Source organism: Rhinoderma darwinii, chromosome 12 (genome assembly GCF_050947455.1).
Source record: "Rhinoderma darwinii isolate aRhiDar2 chromosome 12, aRhiDar2.hap1, whole genome shotgun sequence".
In the NCBI taxonomy this organism is placed as follows: Eukaryota; Metazoa; Chordata; class Amphibia; order Anura; family Rhinodermatidae; genus Rhinoderma; species Rhinoderma darwinii.
The window spans coordinates 67348666-67371376 of record NC_134698.1 but is presented as its reverse complement, the minus strand read 5'-3'; the positions used below and the strand labels follow the sequence as shown (position 1 = coordinate 67371376).

Below are 22711 nucleotides of genomic sequence, written 5' to 3'. Positions count from 1 at the left end.
AGACAAACTGCACCTTTAAAGGGGTGGTCTCATCAAATCCAAGTGATCCGCAATTATTCCTGGGGGAAACCGTTTCTGATCAGGCAATGTAGCATTATATAGCGGATAGTGACATGAATGGTCGTCCATGCAACGCATGGATGAGATTGGCCCACCGGAGAAGAAGCTGCTCTTACAAAGTGCCTCTCTGTTCTGGCTCATAGTGGGGGTCCCAAGTGGAGAGCCCCCTTTTAGAATGATGTCCATATACTTGAATAGGACATATGGATAGGAGTTGTCGTCATGAGACAATCGAGTGATTCTGTGGCCTCTCTCCCAAAATCTCTAACAAAGACCATGCTTCTAAAAAGCGAATGCTGCGATAAAAATATCTGAGATGCTATAAATAATTGATAACTTTAAGAAGCATTGGGCCAAGGCTCAGTAATTTGTTTCTTATTGTTATTGTATTCACCTGTTTGCTTACAACGGAAATTAATAAAAATAGACTTAGTGAAGGCTTACAGCTCTAATAGAGGGACCTAGTTAAAATTTGATGCTGTGCTGGTTATAAAGAACTGCTTGTAAAAACCGTGTAAGATAATAACATGTAATGATCTGGAATGCAATAATCAATGGAAGAACAAGAGTAAAGCCGGAATATATATTGCACATCAGGAACCCAATAAAAAAACCTACTGCTTACATGCAAACGTTTAATTGTCCTAATCACAAATTAAAATCTCATTTTGCGGAGTTTGCTTTGCCCGTTATTAATGAATTTGTCCCTGTAACCCAAATAAAGGCTTTGACTCCTTCCTCTGCAGTCGTACAATATGTTATCTTTAGGAGAGCACTTCAGGTTTGGATGGAACTATAGGGGCAATATAAAGGGAGGCTCCTTCTCCGGCTCCATCACTGTGACATTAAAGCACAACGTTCAATTCTTTATTCTGCCCTGTCTGGAGGCAGCATAAAGAAATGACAGGCACGCTGATTTCAGAGTGCTATCACTTATATACCGATGTTCAGTACTTAAGTAAGATTTCGATTTTGGCAAAAAGTTTACATTAATGTCTGCCCTAATACTCACTACTCTGTCTCCAGTTCTGAGAATCTCTAGCACATACAATATGTGTGAATGATATTAGCAGATTTTGTTATAAACTACACATTAAAGGGATTGTCTCATGAAGACTACCCCTTCTCAGAAAACAGCCGCCCCCGCAGATCAGCTGATCGACGTTGGTCCGGCTCCTGAAACCCCCAGTACTCAGCTGTTGGGGAAATGTAGTATCACATACTGTATAAAATGGTAGACCCTGTAATACATGGTCAGGCCTAGATCGGCAAGAGTGAGAGCTGCTCTTACTTTTTTGCTCGCTGCTCTGGCTTATAGAGATGAGTCCTGAGCACTGAAATCCTCTCTATGCCTAATAGGCCATATGGACGGGATTGTCTTGAAGAAACAACCCTTTTAATAAGTTCTTTTGGTTGCATGAGGTTATAAAGAAAGTGTCTAACTTTTTTACTCCACAAGCAGCACCACTCTTGTTCACAGGCCATTTTAGGTATTGCAACTTAGCCTAATTTACTGGAATCTTATACAAACCCTTTAATGCTCATTTAATGCAGTTGTACAAATGTGTTACATTTGTTTTCTTAAAAAGTTGCTAAACACTGAAAAGTATATAATACCAGTTGTAAATGAGCAGGGATCAATTATGTTTATTTCCCAATAACAACGTCATATCTAATGATTATCTATACAGCCCCATTGGCTCCAAATGTAAATGCTATCTTCTGAAAGCCATACATTAGTTCAACTTAGAGAGTAGAAAACGAGTATATTTTGCTGACATTTACATAGAGTCAGCATTATGCTGAGTGCACATTGTGCCACTGTCTTGTAGATCAGCTTGGGGTTGATCTCATGAGGCACATGGCAAGAAGCTGTAGAATAAAATAATGGAAAGGCGGCTGGTATCTTTGTTCTCTTTTTACTCATTATATTTGCTTGACATCCTCTGGGTTTGAGCGGTTCGTGCTAATGGTTTTATACCATGATGACATAGCACAATGGAAAATCAGGTCTCCGATTGAAGCGCCAAGCGGGATGTGCGCAAATATCTACTAAGGGAGGAATATTCTTAAAAGATAATATAGTAAATTATAATACGTATACTGTATGCCTGTAGTATAATGTGAACTTCAATGGTCTAGCATAAAACAATCTAAATTACATAGATAAAGTTGTTAATATGTTTTTTTGTTTAGCTGAATTTACCTTAACATATAGAAATCCCTTGAAGTATCACTAAAGATACCCAAATAATACCATGATACCCTTCTCGTTTTTGTTGTAACTCAACACAATCCAAATGCTGAAAAATGAGAACATTCTCTTATACGTGTCCTAGGAGGCATCCATTAATCTTCCCCCACTTTTTACGCCTCCAGTGCTAGTGCATGTAACTCAAGACGTTTGAGCAAAGACCTAGATAGTTTTTATAGACATACAGAGTTCTACAGGTCCATATTATGGTGCCTCCATACAGCTCTGTGTTCTGACTATGATGGTTCCGGGGAGAATTTTTTTATAATACAATAGGCAATGGAAGATGCCACAAATTGTTATTTTTATGGATTCAGTATAAAATTGGAGGTGTACGGGGGTAAAGCATGCTGCATTACAAATCTGTACAACGAAGATCAATAATATGCTCATTCGACTTTAAGTTGCTGCATTGGGGGAACAGGCAAGTAGAACTTATTCTATTCCGAGAAATGAAACCCAGGAGGAGACATATTCCTGTTCTGCTAGATTGTTTGCTTCCTAATCTTGAAAAATAAATTGTTATATTGTTTCTTTAATTTTTTTCTCTCATGTATTTTTTTTATGTTTAAATAGTATTCCAGCCAGGGCAAGTGACGGTGGGGGTCTTAGCTGTTGGACATCCATGGATCAGCAAATGATGGCACATCCTAGTGATATTCCCTGGCTGAAATACTCTTTTAATTCATATTTAACATCACAGATGGAGGATACAGATGGCAGAATTCATAGAGATGTGATTTCAGCCTTCGTCAGACCATCAAGTCCCACTAACTAAAAGCGACCAATTGCACTCCAACTTGGGAATGCTTTTGAAATGAGGATATACATAAAGAGAGTCATTATGTGTTCACAAGGGCCTGTCATATATGATTAAAGTCTAGACAAAATATTAAGTATATATCCTTAGAATTATGTACCTCCGTATCCTTAAGGGGTTGTCCGGTATTGGAAAAATGTCTGCTTTTTTCCCCCAATAAATAGCGTTTTTCTAGTACATGGGCTGTGTCTGATATTCCGGCTCATCCCTATTAAACTGTAAAAATACTTTTAAGCATATAGCAGCCATTCTTATGTGAACCACAGTAAATATCTACTAATACACTGTTTGTTTCCACTGGTTCTTACACTATTTTCACAAAATATAATATTTTCAGCACATCTACTGTAGTAAAAGACAAAAAAGCGACCCCCCTCCCAACTTAGATCCCATCTCCCTACTGTTGTTTTGACAATGTTTATATCATTATCAAAAAGTCTCACTGCAATAGGGGACAAATTTTTATCATGGACCATTAGGGCCCTTTTACACGGACCAATTATCGAGCAAACAAGCGTTCACAGAATGCTCATTTCCGATCATTGGTCTGTGTAAACAGGGAAATGATCAGCCGATGAACGAGTAAACGCTCATTCATTGGCTGATGGTATCGTTTTATGCAGCCAAAAATATTATCATTGTCGGCAGCACATCTCCCTGTTTAAACATGATAGAAATGTATGGGGAAGAACGATCGTAGTAACGAGCGCTTGTCCCCATACTAGCTCCTTGTGAAAGGAGCAAATGAGCGCCGAATAACGAGCTGTCTTTTTGGTCGGTGCTCATTTACACTGCCCACGTTGGGTCGTATAAGAGGACCCTTAGAGATATTACCACAATTTGGCAGATTGGACAATCAGATCGTTTCTTACTTAACATATTTACAACTATGAAGCTCCAAGGCTGGACACAGTTTTTAAAGTTCCTCCAACTTGGGCAGGTTTTCCATCCACACTAGAGGAGTTCTCCCTCAATCCCCTGTGTGCATATAGAGAAATTACTACTGCTCTCATAATGTTTCATGCTCGCGCCTGTTACCAGGGGGGAACTTACAACGTACTTAACATACAGGGTATTTGTCTTTAGTTCTGAGGACTCTTCTCAATATGGTTGTCTTATTCTAGTGTTCCCCAATCTGGTTCTTGAGGAGCCCGAATAGGTCACGTATTGAGGATTTCCTTACTATTGTGAGGGGGATTTCATTCGTTTCACAAAATCAATAATTAGCACTTTTATTTTCTCTTTGGAAAATCTTTCAAGGAGCTTTTCCACTAAGAACATTCATCCACCGGATAGGTGATAAATATAGAATCACCAAGGGTCTACTGCTGGGACCCCCACGATCACTAAAATGGTGATTCTGGTGGTGGTGTGCCTCCTCACCACACTTCACCGGTGAGGAGATGTTTAAATGGAGCGGCGGTCAACCATACTTGCTGTTACACCATTAAAAATCTATGAAGCCGACGCAAACATCCAAACGCTGTCCTGGTTTCTAAGTAGAGATCATTGTGAAAAACTGTAAAAGAACATTGTGACCTAAGCCAATCTTTTGAAAGTAATGTAGGTTTTACTCAGTGTTATTTAGTGTTGACCTTTCACCTGGGATTTCAGAAATAATAACTAAGTGGCTGCTTGCTCGAGCGCTTCACCATCTCCATTGTTAAGACTGTTTGTTTTCTGAGAACAGTGTCCGTGACGCTAGACTATTACATTAATTGTATGTTCATTTCTGTGACTGTTTATTTTTTTTCTGAACAAGTAAAAAAAAAAGGAAAAACAAAATGGGAATTCTTTTTCGTACAGCTCACCTTGGATCAACTCAGCTAAAAAACACACAAAGTAAGTCCCAGTAGCTGCTATTGTAGTTTGTAGTCCTTTTAGTAGCTCCACATTTCTGATAGAGGTTAAATTCCCTGCGTGTGTGGTGTTGTGAACCTCCCCTACCCAGAAATACTTGTGATATCATTCTTTTTTTAAAAAAAATGGGTTCTGAAAATGTTAAGAAATAGTCTAGAATCTAGACTTGTATCCAAAATGTATATAGAGCGCTATCAGAATAATCTATTAGACAACTAAATCTGAATGTGGGTGTGGATGTAATGTATTGTCATTGGTTTGCTAATTTTCTGCTTTATTCCTACAAAGAAACAATAGGGGTCATTGATAACATCGGCCACCACTTTGGAGAAAAGTGGTGTAAAATATGGTGCCATATTTATATGTCTGCATGTAGATTTTCCCCTTTCACACATGGCTGTTGGTGTCCTCATATGATATGTAGTCTATTGCTTACATTGTAAGATGGAACATTTCATTAGTTTTGTGACTTTTCAGTTATCATATGGGCTCATGCACATGGTGAAGCCATACAGCGGCACCCAGAGTCCATATGGGTCTATATTACGGACCCATAAACACTCTGGTTGCCGCTGTATGGTGCTTCCATGATGCACTGTATCCTTCCCTAAAGGCAATGATTCTAAAAAGAAAAACATCTACTTAGGCATGCAATGTAGACGGTAGAGTATTGGCCCATAGCTGGCTATTTAAGCAATATTATGGATCCCAAATTCATAATATAACCGCATGCTTGAGTCATTAGCCAACTAAGTATTTATTAGTATACACAACATATCTAACTTTGACAGATACGTTGAAGGAAGGAACAGTTATTTGCTGGATGTGCATGTTACGGCTGCATTTTATTACAATTTTCTTTGTCATTAAATTTTTTTGTAGATATACTAGCTAATAAATACTATATGCACCAAAGTTTGTCCATGCTCCATTTCATGCATTTATCTTTTGCACGTATCTCATAATATTCTATGATTGCCTCCAATGTTACATGAATTAACTGCTATGGGATAGAATCTAGAAATAGCTACATGTGAAAGTTATATTTGGTTACATCACAGAGTGTAAGTTGAATCATTTGCAACACGAATGATAATTTAGGTGGGAGAAACAGTAGAAATGATCCAGCGCTAAGTCCAATTGTAAATTAAAAAGGAATCGATGTTCCCATCTTTATTGGGGTAGTATGAATAAAATAGGAGGGAGACGCAGTCCCAAGAGAAAAAATACGAGCGGGCAACTGTGTGCTGGCCTACGCGTTTCGAGCAGCTCCTGTGCTCTTAATCATGGCAAACACATTTCTTTGCCATGATTAAGAGCACAGGAGCTGCTCGAAACGCGTAGGCCAGCACACAGTTGCCCGCTCGTATTTTTTCTCTTGGGACTGCGTCTCCCTCCTATTTTATTCATACTACCCCAATAAAGATGGGAACATCGATTCCTTTTTAATTTACAATTGGACTTAGCGCTGGATCATTTCTACTGTTTCTCCTATCACATACCGCCAGCCGTAGCGGGGATCCGAGCAGCGAGTCAGGAGACGCAACAAGCTGGTGAGCTGGAGGTTTCCTCCCTTTGCTATTTCTTGATAATTTAGGTGCATACAGTGCTGGCCCTGATCTTTAAAGCCAGGATCAGTTCATGGTTACATCTTCTTCCTACCGATTTTCCCTAATTTACTGCTTTATTTAGGGTCATGAGTCCCAGATGTCTGTTATAAAGCAGGTACAGAGAATATGTATATTGTACGAGCACTCAATTACATCTATAATCTTAATTAGATAAAAGTAGAATTCATGTAATCTTGATATTTTCATCTAAGGCCTTGTTCACACCTGTACATTCTGTTATTCTGCTCTGTCAGAGGAGCAGAACAAGGGAATACCGGAAGCAACAGTTCCATTGCACCACGAACACCAGCGGCCGACGGAACCCATTACCACTACTTTTCATCAGGGTGTCAGTGGTTTTATCAGAACCAATAGCGCGGCATGCCGCGCTATTGTTTCTAGTAGTTTCGGCTGAATCTGCGATGAAGGCCATAACGGAGCCTTCAATGTGAAGGAGGCCTAAAGCTTTAGTCCACCTTTGAAAGTTTTATTTCAAAATATTTACTATGGTAATGGAGGGAAGTTTCAACTTGTTCCAAAGATAAGCATCTATGCCGCCATTTTTCAGATAAGAATCTTATTTTGCCACATACCCTGAAAAACTTCACTAATGCAAAACAAAACACAAACGGGTATGTATAAGGTAAAAAACTTTAAAGTCACTCTGTATTCCACAAAAATATATTTTATTTGAAGTAAATGCACTGCATAGACATTTTTAAAAACATTTAAAATATCAACAACATGCAAGACCTAATCTCTTGGGGGTTGCCACCCTGATAAGCGGCCAAATAAAAAGCCCCCACAAGTCCACCTAAAACCCCTCAGCTTACATAGCTAACCCATGAATATAAGTAAAAAGAATGTTGTATCAAACCATTTGTACAATGCGCAACTACACTGCATTAATGCAAAGAGGGGAGAAGGGGTCTGAATGCCCCACGCGTATCGCCACAATGTGGCTTCCACTGGGGTGTTTTCATGAGCCTCAGTGAAGTGAGGTCATGTGACTAGACTGGTCCACTCCTGGTCCGACACGCACCGACCTAACTCGGACAGTCGCCGCCTCATTCACTAGTAGAGAATGACACTACTTGACTCTGTCCGTCCTCCTCTTGCTCTTAAAATGTAGAAATTTAGCTAAGGCCTCATGTAGAGTTAGGACCTCAATGCATTTGCCACGAGCCGTGGTCTACTCAGACAGGCCTCACCAAAGAGAAGCAGTTCCAGCCATCATATTAGGGGTGAGTTAATGTTTGACCAAACATAGAAGGCTAATTTTTAAGCTGATGATTTTGTACGGCTCGCGAATGATGTTATAACTATCCAAATGGCCAATGGCAAATAAAAGGTTCCCCACCCCTGCTGTAGGAGCATGTTAGGGGCAGTTCTGACTAATAGAGGATGGTCTTGAGAGGGAAATGCCCATTCATTGGCTCTGCTTTAAGTACTTGTATGGCCTTCTCAATAAATTTACATCAAGCAAATGGTAAACCTCTTGGGGCTACTTCAATATTTTCTAATAATTTGCTCATCTGTTGCCAATGAATCTAAAATATTTCAGGTTTTATTTATTTTCTTAAGGAAGATCATTAGCAATACAAGCTGTTATACTGGCAAAATATCTACGTTTCTGAAGTAGCAGACAAATTATTGAGCCAAAACACTGCAATAAATAGCACAAATTACCACTTGGTTATTTACATGGATTGGTTTATAGCTATTTAATGCAAATAAATGAAGTAGCGAAAACAAATCTATTTCTAGAGTTTCTTCTTTGACCTAAAATACAAGCAAACGTTTAACCTTTGCAGAATTAAGCCTGTGTAAGCTTGAATCCCAGGCAGATGTTAGTTATAAATCCTATGAAGTATTTTGCAGTACAGGTCATTTAAGGCACTTTATTCTATTACTGTGGCTATGGTGTGAACTCTTTGAATTTTACAGTTATATGGTCACTGATCACATTAAGATATTAGACCAAGTAGAATGCTCCCATATATGTGTGGTCTTTTGTGTCCAGAATTTTTTTTTTGTTTTTGGTGGGGCAAAATTATTACTATTTTGTAATGGTGTTTCAGTGGAAGACACCTGTGGGTCACACCTTTGGATCAAACTTTTTTAAGGAATATGTTTATATGTTTAGCTAAGAGAGAGGAGGTCCCCTCCAATGGAGAAGCGTTTAGTACTATAAAGCTGTCTTAGCAAACAATGGAGTGTATGAGTAGGCATTGATGACAACTGGCTTCTTGTAGGGAAAGAGCAACAATCATTATGGTTCCACCACATTACATCGCCTCTGTAAAATTAAAGATGGGCGCTAATCTTGGACATGAAGATCCAATGAGGTAGATTATTCCGGTTTTGACCACCTTTGTGGAAGGGGCAGCGGTTTTTGGAGTCGGATGATTGCATGGAGGATTGGTAGCTGTTCATACTAGTGTATTTTTGCAGTCTAACCCATCTTTACCTTATTACCTTATGAAAATTTGGTTCACTTACTATAAGTGACCTATAAAAAAGAAGGGAGGCCTCATAGCAAAGATCAAAAGGGGTTTCCCATTATGGTTCAAAGATTTGCCACCCAAAACAAAGGGGCTTGGTGTTTATTTCCCCCTCAACATCCTTTTCATGACCCTTGGGTCAATTATCCTCCTCCTTGCTTGATAAAAATGCAGTTCCTAAAGAGGTCGGTCCTGCACATGTTCAGACCACCCAGTAGCAAAGGGGATGGGTCGTCTCCCTTCATGGTATATATGCCCTTGCCTACAAATATGGAAATAAGGAAGGAAAAAATATAAACAGACGGGGTCCACGAGTACTAAGAAAACGTTTACTGACCTCATATATTTGATAAATAAGTTCAAACTGAAGTTTTTTAGGAGAAAATGTAAAAACACAAATGTTACCATTCACAACAATGTATGCATTTAGGTAGGTAGGTTGTAGCGAAGAATTATAGAATTTTTAGATAGTACATAGGTTCAAAATACTTATTTATAATCCAGAGTAGGCAATGGCAACGAAGAGCGTCTCATTCGAGCCATGTCCTCAAGGATCTACAGGAAATTGAACACTTGCTGCTGTTGGGAAACCATTTTAGCAAAAATGGATTGTCCAAAGGGGACAACCCTTGTAAGCATACCTCCCAAATTTCAAGTATCACAGAAAGGGACAACCGAGGCAGCGCGTAGCGGCAAATTCCTTTTAACCCCGTCCATACACACCCGGTTCAGCCCACAGTATCATGCACCCACAGTATAATGCCCCCACAGAACCCCCAAAGCATAATGTCACTATAGCTGCCCCACACTGTATAATACCCCATATGCCTCCCACACACTATAATGCCACATAGCTGCCCCATACAGTGTAATGGCCCAATAGATGCACCCATACAGTGTAAAGCCAACACAGATGCCCTTATACAGTATAATGCCCACACAGATACCCCCATACAGTTTAATGCCCACACAAATTCCCCCATACAGCATAATGACCCCATAGATGCCCCATACAGTATAATGCCCCCTTAGCTGCCACCATACAGTATAATGCCCCATAGTACTGCAATGCCTCTGTAGATAGTGCCACAGTGCCCACTGTAGATAGTACCCAAATAGATGGTGCCCACATATAAAGTGCCATAGTGCCCACATATAATGTGCCAGTGCCCAGATATAAAGTGCCAGTGCCAACATAGTGCCACAGTGACCAATGTACACAGTGCCACACACAGTGCCCATGTAGCTAGCGCCATTGTGGCTCCCACGAACAGCAGTATTCTCAGCCAGAGCATCGGCCATGCTGTGGCCAGTGATTCCACTTCAGGAGAAGCCCCTGACGCCACTGTCCATAGTGGAGACTGCATAGTTGAATGCTTAAACAGGGAGCTGATGGTTCCTTGCTTCAGCATTGAATTCAACTGTATCTGCGTCCTGAGGACGCAGATAAAGTTGACACCAGTACATACCACCGGCCACCTGGGACAGCGGGTCACCGCCCGGAATTCGGGACTGTCCCACTGAATCCAGGATGGTTGAGAGGTATGCTTTTAAGGAGCAAGATCTTATTTCATCTTACAAGCAATGTTACATGCAATGTTGTCTTATGGTTTATCAGAACATAAGCCCACAACAACTAAATGCATTATATGTGTGACTACTATAATTTTTGATCTCATACTATAAATCTATTCTCAAATATTGACTTTATAATTTAAGATTGACTTTTTGGACTAATAGCTCAAGAAGGTAACTTATTTTGTCCCATCCTTATCCAGTGTCTTCCCTTTAATTTGTACGGAATTTAATTCAATCATACTGGAGTTTTTTTAATATATATATATATATATATATATATATATATATATATATATGAACCACAGAAAGACAGTGAAAAAAAAGTTGGATTTGCATGTCACCCAGCCAAGTCAAAGTTTTGGTAGGTCTTATCAATCCAGAAAATGAGGCCAGCATTACCCTAAAATTTCCCAAAACATCCTAATTGCATCTCAAATCATTACGTCAACATAAACTCTGAAGATGCCCATTTCTATTATTAGTGTAGTCAAAAATCTCAACAAATTCGGAAAGAATTTTTGGAAATATTATTAGTTAAATTTTAATTAAAAACAAAATAAAATTATTAAACCATTGAGTAGACCTTGTACCAAGAATGACTAAAGTAAATAATCATACAGTAATTGCTTTTTACAAATGTTTAAAGATATTCCAAATTCACTTTTGCCATTATTTTTATTTTTTCTCTAAAGGATGGACAAAATTTGCCCGCTTAACTCGCGCATTGACGAACAGCCGCAGTGTTTTGCAGCAGTTGACTCCTATGAACAAAGCAGAAGTCGTCCACAAACATTCCAGATTAGCGGAAGTAAGAAATTATTTATTCCTTCTCTACTATTGCTTTATTGTTTTCATATTCAACAAAAGTATAGCATGTAGAAGTCCCTTTATTCTGTATGTTAAAAAACGCAAACAAGGTTACCAACTTTAGGGTCTTCTTTTTGTAGTGAGATCTGCTGACCAGCAGGTAATAGGTGTGTATGAAAGGTTAGTAGTAAATCTTACTGAAATCATGAATAGAAGGGAAATTGCAAATCCTCGAAGCTGTAATAATAATTACCGTACTCTTGGTGTTTGATCAATGGCGGTAGACTTGTTGTTGCAGACAGCGTGTAAGGACATTACTCATAGGTCTCATGCACACAGGCATATTATGGCTCTGTACTAGTTCTGAGTTGAACAGAGAAGTTTATATGCTCATAAAGTACCTTTATATTCCTCCAATTTCATATGGTAGCATACAGAGGTTTTTTTCCCCCATTGGTTAATATGGAAAGCTTCCGTCTCCAATTCTGAACTGTGTCGTCAGTGGCCCATGTATGTTCCTGGGTATAGTATACAAGTCCCCCAGAACAGTGTTTCTGAACATAAGTCCTCAAGTCCCACCCAACAGTTCATGATTTGGGGAGATCCCATAGAGTGAAGACATTAAAGGCCCTATTACACGAGTCAAAAATAGAGAAACGAGTGTTCATCGGTTGATCGGATCGTTTATGCTATATTAAATATTATCTTTGTCAGCAGAACATCTCCCTGTGTAAACCGAGAGATTGCTGCCGACATGATTGAAAATATGGGGGAAAATTATTATAGTAATGATCGCTTGTCCCCATAAATCATTGCTTGTGAAAGGAGCAAGCGAGCGCTGATCAACGAACGGTCTCATTGATCGGAACTCGGTTTCACGGCCCATATCGTAATAGGACCCTTAGTTTTTTAAGGCCATTGACAGGCCAAGTACTTAATGAAACTCTTTACAAAGTTCACTACTTAATTACATATTAATTAGAGAAATGCAAGCGCTTAAGTAGGTCAACTGCCTCCACGGATACTCAGATACAGTAGATCCTCTGTAAACAGTGAAGCATTTACAAATGGACTTTGTTTCCATAATTTACCGATTTCTAAAGCATCAAAGCAATTAAATATTCACACATTCAAAATATGGGTCGTCTTCATAGTGTTCATTTTGTTCCTCTCAGTTAATGACGTTGCAGTCTTTTATATTTACTTACACAAAACTAATAAAAGAGTAAATAATTAATATACTATGGAACGGCAATAGGACATGTGGTAGTTATTTCTTCCTAAGGCCCTATTACACTCGTTTCCGATCATTGACCTGTGTAAACAGGGCAACGATCAGCCGATAAACGAGCAAATGCTCATTCATCACTGATTGTATCGTTTATGCAGCCAAAAATATTATCATTGTCGGCAGCACAGGGAGATGTGCGGCCGACATGATAGAAATATATGGGGACGGGCGATTGTACTTGTGAAAGGAGCATCCCAGCGCCGATCAACGAGCTGTCTGGTTGATCGGTGCTCCTGGTAGTAAAGATGACAATTGGAAGGAACAGGTGGACAGAGATCCATTTTACAAAAAATGCTGGTTTGTAGAAGGTTTGTCCCCAGGAAGTTATCACAGACCATGTGGAATGCCAAGCCTCCATCTACAGCTTCTACAAACCAGCATTTTTTGTATAATGGATCATCTTTATCCACCTGTTCCTTCCTCAAACAATTGTCATCTTAAGGCCTGATTCACACGAGCGTTGCGCATCTCAGATGTGAAAAACTGCAGTTTTTCACGTCCGAGGTGCATCCGTGCTCATCGCTGTGGGAGGCGATGTCTCACATCCCCCATAGTTGAGAGTCTATGGAAGGATGCGTGATGCGTGAAAAGAACGGACATGTCCTATTTTCCCATGAACCCTTCACACGGTCCGTTGAAGCAACGGCTGTGTGAACGGCCACATTGAATAACATAGGTCCGTGGGACGGCCGCTGTTTCAACAGCTGTCCCACGGGCGTTTAACATGTTCGTGTGAATCAGGCCTTGCTCTCAGGAGTCGTAAGTTATAATCCGGCACAAATGTGCCGATACAAGCAAATATTTGTTATATATTTATCTATACCATTATAGGTCTCCAACTACACACAAATTGTCCAGTATTGTCCCCTGATGAACCAACTAGGTTGGGGAAACCTGTTGGGATGGTTATGAAGTGTCAGTGTTGTGATTATTTTATGCAATATTTGGTGCTTAGAAATTATACTAATTGTGTGTGCTAGAAATTTTTGTATCTCTGGAGTTTGTCCATAGGTGGTGTATAGTACCACACCATCTAGATATCATTTTCTGTATACTGCAGGTGATTATTGTGTGTTGTTTATTTGATTCAACCCTGGTTGTGTCAGGGGTATTTGCATTCAAAAGAATTACCCAGAGTATTTTAATCTTAATAAAGGTCATGTTTTATGAAGAGTTCCCACTCTGTGATACTACTCCGTGGTCCTTTAAACCTAACTATAATTGCAGAGCAATTAATGCATTATATATTTTTTCTATATATTATGAGAGGTTGCTAATCAAACTAGCTCACAATAGTACAAAGGTTCTTTATTGCACGCCTATGCCTAATTAAAATAACAATAATTTTTGATTGCCTTTCTAAAATTAGCTTCTTTCTGAAGTGGAAATGCTCTAGTTTACATAATAAGACTAAGGATAGATACCTCATTTTTGTTGTTTTTTTTTTTTGCCGCTTTCAGCTGTCAAAATATTTTTCAGGTTGTTTTGTAAATTTAACCTTAGCAGTCCTGGCAACAGTTTTGTAACAGTTTAATGCACTAGTAAAAGGGTATATCAGATAATATAGCACTTTCTCAAAATTCAATGCGTTTTGTAGATTGATATGACATCCTTTTCTTTGCACATCTGTAATTAATCCCCCCTGGGGTAAGGTTACGCTTGCAGTCTACCTAGCGCATAGTGTGTAATAGGACGTGGACTGTCCTGTACTGCATGATTCATGCTCTGATGAGATCCTTAGATTGCCCCAATTAATAATTCACTGAATGTTGTTAGCCTTTGGAACCTAATCAAAATGTAAGATAAAAGTAGCTCTTTTTACTTGAAGACAAGGGTGTCTATTATCCAGTCAGAAACGTTCACATCTCCATCCGTAAGTGTTACCGCGCAACCCAAATCCATATATTTGTTGATTTTATTTCTCTAGATAAACAGACCCTAAAATAGAAAGTTGTTTGATGTTCTGAAATACAGCCATTCCCTGGCGTAGCTACATTGAGATTCCTGTAGGCGTGTGTATTTGAGGGGGCAACTGCCTCTTGAGACAAAATTCCAGGAGAAGGTTGATGTATATTCCACAAAACTAATGCTATCTCACCCCCATGTATATAGACATTAGAACATTTTTTGATTTATAAATAGAGACGGGATGTAAAAATATATGTGGGCAGAGAGAATGATGTGACACACAAATAGACAGAGAGAAGGCTAATCAGTGATACGAATGAAATAATTAGATAGGAGATAGTGATGAATGAGGGCAAGAGAGAATGTATACACAAACTGCTTAATTGCCAGGTGGAGACCTGAAGCTAAATCTTAGTGTTTGATACATTATAATGAGAGCTGAAATCTTTGACAGATGGCTAGAGAATAAATATATATATATATTTAAAAAACAAAGAAATAGGCAGCACTCCATAGTTCAAGTGAAAAAATAAAAGGGGTACTTTATTACCCTCGGTGCAACGTTTCAGCTCCTTGCTCTGGAGCGTTTATCAAGCCACAGCAAGGAGCTGAAACGGTGCACCGAGTGTAATAAAGTACCCCTTTTATTTTTTCACTTGAACTACAGAGTGCTGCCTATTTCTTTGGTTATACAAACGGGATGAGGGTCTGTTTCCCAGGGCCTGCACCCATAAGCTGCCTGTGCTGCTAAATAGCCGGATAGAAAATACAAAGTAGAGCAGCACAAAGAAGGAAAAAATCCTTAATGGAGATACGTGTGTGCAAGCCTCGGGACCGTGACCTCCAATTCCAAACATATATGTATTCAAAGGATAGGCAGCACTCCACACCATTGATGTCAAGTGAAAAAAAGTGTTTTTATTCACCCATAAAAAGTGCGACGTTTCAGCCCCAGCATGGGCCTTTCTCAAGCAGATAGCCAGATAGATAGAAAGATACATAGACATGTGATACTAGAACTAGTGGATGTTAGATGACATAGTTTGATAATTGAATATATATGAGATAGATAGATAGATAGATAGATAGATAGATAGATAGATAGATAGATAGATAGATAGATAGATAGATAGATAGATAGATAGATAGATAGATAGATAGATAGATAGATAGATAGATAGATATGAGATAGATAGATAGATAGATAGATAGATAGATAGATAGATAGATAGATAGATAGATAGATAGATAGATAGATAGATAGATAGATATGAGATAGATAGATATATAGATAGATAGATAGATAGATAGATAGATAGATAGATAGATAGATAGATAGATATGAAGTAGATAGATAGATGGATAGATAGATAGATAGATAGATAGATAGATAGATAGATAGATAGATAGATAGATAGATAGATAGATAGATAGAAAGATAGATAGATAGATATGAGATAGATAGATAGAACAAAGACATATAGTTTGTACATGACATTAATTTTGTATGTAACTCTTTACCATTACACACATACACAGGTCTGTTTGGTCTTATTTTAGACCTACATCAAAGAACGGAAACATCAAGCTTTACTGCATGAACAATGTGTGGTTTTCATCACTCTGAATAATCCATATAAACAAGTCTTGATGTTCAATAATAGAAAACGGGTTCACTGGCATTTGATAAAACATCTAATCTTCAACAATCTAGAACAGTGGCAGGATTGTATTTTCTTTTTATGAGAGTTTCCACAAATAAGGAAAAAGAGATTAGAAATAATCTCAGTCTCAGATCTTTATGAAGTTTACTGAGTTGTCAACTTTGCTGAGCAGAATAGTGTTTGATACGTCACATATCTATGGCTGGCTCTAGTTCTTCTTGAACACCTCTTGATAGGGACACTAAAGTTGCAACACTTGTCTTGATATCCTACTCCATATGCTTCTGTTTCACCCCTTACATAGCTGGTACAATTAAGACCCTTACATGGTTAATAATGAAAACATGACAACTATGGCGATTCCATTTTGACTGTACAGATCTTATAATGAGGTGTGTTACTTTTCTGATGGGACTCTGGTAATTTTGGCAGCAAGAAAAGCACTGAGGGTTACGCCACCCTTACCATCAAAAATACCAGAACCCCTGATGGAAAGCAAATAATGCTACTGTGAACAGAGCCTTAAACAGCATATTTGGGGAAAGCGATGGGACTTCTGCTTCACTGCTATGTCTTTAAATGTAGACTGACAACGAAAGCCTTCCCCACTTAGCTAGTTCACAGCAAAAGATGGTTGAGCGCTAGAAGTAAATGGACCTTCTGTCTTTTTGGCAACATTTTTGACAGACCATTTGTTTCAGGGGCTTACAGAAAGTTTTGTCGTTTGAGTAATCACTTAGTACCCCTCCCTGTTTCATTTATTTGTAGGTTTTTCATCCCTTTAAGGAACTGTACTGTAAGAGACTAGGTATAATTGAGGGCTGATGGCAACTAAAATGTTGTAGAGTTTAATAATATTTTCCTGTTGTATTATAATGACTTTATATGACTTGTATGGAAATATATTTTAACGTCTTATCTCATGCAGGTTCTACAGCTGGGATCAGATATCCTTCCTCAATACAAACAAGAAGCACCAAAAACGCCACCACACATTATATTGCACTATTGTGCTTTCAAGACCACCTGGGATTGGGTGATCCTAATACTAACCTTCTACACTGCAATCATGGTTCCTTATAATGTCTCCTTCAAGACAAAACAGAACAACATTGCCTGGCTGGTGCTGGACAGTGTGGTGGATGTTATTTTCCTTGTTGATATTGTTTTGAACTTTCATACAACTTTTGTTGGACCCGGAGGAGAAGTTATTTCAGATCCCAAACTTATAAGAATGAACTACTTGAAAACATGGTTCGTCATTGACTTACTGTCTTGCTTACCATATGATATCATCAATGCCTTTGAAAATGTGGATGAGGTAAGTGCATGTTTTTATTTTTAAACGTTTTCCTCAGGGAGGCCATATTGGAGGCGCCACTTCATTCCTGTGTTGTTTTTATAGACAGTACAGCAGGGTGAGTGCACTTTATGACAGCTGCAATGAATAGGAGTGTATGAACATGTATATAAATAGACTATTATAGCCTCCATGAAGTAATGGAATTCAGCCCCCTCCCCTAGAAACCAGGTAAAGCGGGAATGCTTATAGTGCCTTATCTATGTGTATAATGTATAGCATAAGGCTACATTCACACGAGTGTATCAGATTCACACGCATGAAAAAGGCGCGTGAATCTGGTCCATATGTGTTGCGTTATGCATCAGTGTGCTCTGCGAGTGGCACGCGTTATTAACGCACTCGCAAAGCACATCTTTTTTTATTTTTCAATCTAATTGATGCGCAAATAGTGCATCGCACACAGATGTGCATTTGTGTGCTGTGCATGGTTTTCATGCACCCATTGACTTCAGTGAGTTTCACACAGCGGACTCTCGCATGTGTGAACGGCCCCATTGAAATCAATGGGTCTGTGTACTGCGCGTGATTTCCATGCGCAGCACACGGACGTTATTCACGTTCATGTGAATGGTCCCTTAGTATTCTGTGTTATCTAGACCACCAGAAGTACAATAAAGCTCTCATTATATCACCTACCCTCTAATGATAATGAGATGACTCTGCTCATGCTGTCCCAGTCTATATAACAAAGTGTCTTAGCACAGGTAAGCAAAGCTGACAAGTGAGCTGCAGAAAACAGGAAGCTTCTGCTTGCACTAGTGACCAGTGTGAAACCTAGAATATTTCAAGGTTATTATTTATTAAAATGCAATTTTCTAATTATTCAATTCTTTTAAGACCACTGTAGCATATTATGAAAAAATATAAACAGAAAGCATAACATTGTCTTAAACACTAAAAACAACATAGCAATGCAGTAAAATATCACCATCCAGGGAATGTTCAGCTAATGCTTTGTCACCTCCATTAATTTATATTTGTTCTTTGTATTTGGAAATTGTTATTACTTTAGTGCCGATAGTGACAGAATTACTCTAAGTTAATATACTCGTTCAGTATTGGTCAGCCATTTCCGAATCCTTGCTGGAGATAAACACACATTAATTGGAGGCAATTTACAATGAGAACACTGGAGTTTAGGAGGATATAGTCAAAAAGTAAACACTTGGCATCTGTGCTGTAGGTCAGAGCTATCTTGTACACACAACTCCGGAGCTGTCACTTGATGACCCACTTCAGTGTGACACTGGCTAAGATAAAGGCTTTTATTGGTATCCAGGGAATTGAAAAAGTCAGCTTGTCTTATTGTTGCGATAACAGTATAATGAAGCCGTAGAACATTACATCTGTATTAAAATCTGATATTTTTACATTATTACCTAGATTGTCGATTATATGTTTTTCCAGCTGCAGTGTTTTTGAGACTTTAACTAGAATTAGGTTGTAGGGTTGCATTATAGGAAATAATTGGTTCCAAAAATAGCAAACTGCAAGTTATTTTTACATTGGTAAATCCAAGTATTATGTGAGCCCAGAAGGGGATTTAGGGAACCATTTTGGTATTGATAATTGATCACTCGCTTTAATGTGTTGGTCAACATAGGGCACAGAATATTTGTTCATTGTCAATATTCTTCATTTTAGGCATCATTATGATAAGTGTATTGTACTCATTTTTAACTGTCTGTATTATGGGTATGATTATAGGACCGCCTGGGGTTCTATTGGACCGAACTTACAGCCCCATAAGAATTGATATTGTATTATACTGTATTTTATGAAAACTGATTCACAATGACACTTTTCTTGAAGGGTTGGCATTGGCTGGGAAAGGTCCTTTATCGAGTGGAAAAATTGGGCTTGCCAATGTGGAAAATTAGTTATAGTAAACGAAACACAGTGCCCAAAAAGAGTTTATGTTAATAATGCTTGGGGATATCAGCCTGCCTATTAATGTACGAAGAGACATCCCTTATTACACTGCACTTGAGGTCTGTCAGATCTGGATGCAGGAATGAAGAAATGGAAGATACGTGGTTTTATGTACTAAATAATGAGGAAAAAAATTACACGATAAACTAAACAGATTCAGTTGTTGTCATCTGGGGATTGTCTTGGGGGTTTATTGTGATCTTATTAAGCAAACTTGTCAGGTTTAGGTAATCCATTGTTAAGTGCCCTGTTTGGGAATCTTTCAGGAGCCTCATCTATTTGCCAGAAGGGAGAGTGCCTACAAAGAGTGTCTCTCTCCCTCTATGTAGGACCCAAAATTTCATTGACAGCCTATTGAATCAAGTGAGAATTGTGTAATGCTCCTTTTTAAAGCTGGTGGCGCTGCCAACTAATCAAACACTTGTGCACCCTAAGACACCATGTGGTCAGTTTATGGTCAAAAGATCCTTTCTGCAAAAAGAGTTTTGCGCTGAACATTGCACAGTTCAGATGAGCAATTGCTCAGTATTTTGCCTAAAAAACAGCATCTGAAATGTAACAGTGGGTAATACTTGATAAATTGAGAAAATTGGGTAGATTAATCTCTGGCATGTGCGTTAGAACTCAACAATTGTCAATTCTAAGGGTACTACTGAAAGGAATCCAAATTGGTACACAGTGGCCCACATCTACTAAGACTGGCGTATCTTACGCATTTTAAGTAAGAAGGGGGTTACAGTGATTTGCGCCAAATTTATTTAAAGGTGCACACCTATTAAAATGTTTTGCCCATTTTGAAATGACTGATAGATAGAAAATAAAATCTATGCTTGAGCAGGTGTAGATATACACAATCATTTGAACTTTTTTATTTTTACCAATTTTTTTAAATTAATGTGGCCTAAACGACCTTCTTGGAGGCCAAGTCTACTTTTCTCATCACTTTTCAAATTGTGGACTGATGAAAAAAGTCGCACATTTTACTGCACAATTGTCGCATGTCACCATATTCAACTTTTTTTGGTACACTTTACACCAAAACCTGGCAAAAACTGCATCATAAATGTGGGCCGTCATGTCCTGTAGAGGACTATATATTCAGTAACCAGTCATGATAAGCTATTTGCAAAAACATTGCCAAGCGGTTGTGTGAGATTACAAAAAACATTGCTGTTTTCTTCCAAAAACAGCGCCACTCTTGTCCATAGGCTGGGTCTGGTATTGCAGAGAACTGCAATACCAAAAACAGCCCATAGACTAGACCGGCGCTGTTTCTGTAGGGAAGCAGCCATGTTTTTCTAATTTCATACAACCCTGTGAATCATTCTACCAGCTTGTATTGTGCACTGTCCATGGTGCTGAACAATTTCTTCACGTTATCCCATATCCATTTCGCCCAAGCCACTTTACCAAGTTACTTTTATTTAAATATGTGTCTAATATTCCTTTTGTGGACATCACATAAATTATTCTAAAACAACTTGACCGTTGTTAACTTATTACATGCTAATTTTCACCTATGTTTCCATGACGGCTAGATAGAAACAAGCAATCACACCGCAGGTAATATTTCTCTTTGTTCCAGGCCAATTACTTCCTACACACAAGATTGTACTTTTGTATGATTCCAAATAAATGTTCAATCTAATGCAATGTTTCTAGTGAGAAATGTTTGCTTTAATTGTGGAAAATGTCACGCCAAGAATGCAGTTAGGATTTTTTTTGTCCTTGAATACCACAGTGTAAATGTACCAAGAATCACAGCAGACAGGTCTATGTACTGTATTGACCTGTGGTCATTATTGTTCTTAGGTCAGTTAAATTCTATCATTTTTGGATTTACTTATTCTGTTACTCAAAGTAGAGTAAAAAAAAAAAATATTGTAAAAATTCAGCATATAATATACAGTAACATGATAAAATCAATTTATAAAAGATCAAAATGTCAAAAAGATCAAAAGGCATGTATAATGTTAAATGCAAAAAATCAAAGAGATCAAAGTAACATGATAAAATCCATAAAGAAATAACACATTTGGTTTATTGTATTCTAGTTAGTCTATGTCTACAATGTGATTTTATAGTTTAAATATCTTGACCCATTTGGGCAGCCCAATTCCATATTCCCTATTAGGAATCAGCATCCCACTACCTGGGACCTTCTTATAGCCCAGGGTGCTCTGGGAGCAATAAGCTCAATCTCCCACATGCGTGCGCTCTGGCTTCTTTATTCTGGTCTGAGCTCGTGAGCGCACCCTAGTGGTCACTGTGGAACAGGACGGCTGTATGTGCAGACATCTCTGGAGAGAAGGGTGTCGACTGGATGGAAGGAGTTTGTGGTCAGCGACCACGGACGTTACAACATGTAATACTACAATGGAGCAACTGTGCTGTGTATTCCCTGATCCGCTAATCATTAAGGCAACTTCACTCGAAAATGAGGTTGTCTAGATAAGACGTTCAACATCTAACATTTTGAGAGCCAATAACCATTGCAAATATATTGGGATTTTAATTGATTTTGTTAGAATTCCTTATAATATAGTATAATACTGTATTCTCAAAGTTATATAGGATTAAGGTCACTTTCTAACAGATAGACATATTTAGTTAAAGTTGATGCCAACTAGGAAAAACTATTTTGGCTTTGTAACTAAAATAACAGTAGAAGTATCAGAAGTGCTCCGGCCAGAATGAGTTGTGTTTAGAGTAGATTTGGATTCACAAATGGTAATTGTGGCATATTGTTCAATATAGTGACATCACTGGATCTTGTGGTGACACTGAGCTACAGGTTCTCTGCCATGGTTTGGTGATATAGTGGCAATTTGTGGCACCTTCTAACTTTTAGTATTATATTACTAGGACTACTGAAGTGCAGTACTAAATGCTTCCATTTTTTACTTCTATATGCCAAAGACGTTTGAGTGGCATTGAATTATCTGTGCAGGGCAATGGAATATATGCAGGAGACAAAATACTTAATTATATATTTTAGCATACTACAGTATGGGAATACCACTGACTTTAAGTTTACCAATGTTCTTATTGTATTTTTCA

General features: G+C 38.4%; 1 protein-coding gene across 2 annotated transcripts in view; it reads left to right on the top strand.

Moving 5' to 3' along the window:
• The window catches only part of KCNH5 (potassium voltage-gated channel subfamily H member 5), a 194736-nt gene that overhangs the window by 57313 nt on the left and 114712 nt on the right, over positions 1-22711 (top strand). For both annotated transcript variants that reach the window (XM_075843740.1, XM_075843739.1), the window contains exons 6-8: positions 4941-4976; positions 11379-11494; positions 17285-17677. In XM_075843740.1, the coding sequence (XP_075699855.1) occupies positions 4941-4976; positions 11379-11494; positions 17285-17677 (545 nt within the window). The remainder of the gene's footprint in view (positions 1-4940; positions 4977-11378; positions 11495-17284; positions 17678-22711) is intronic.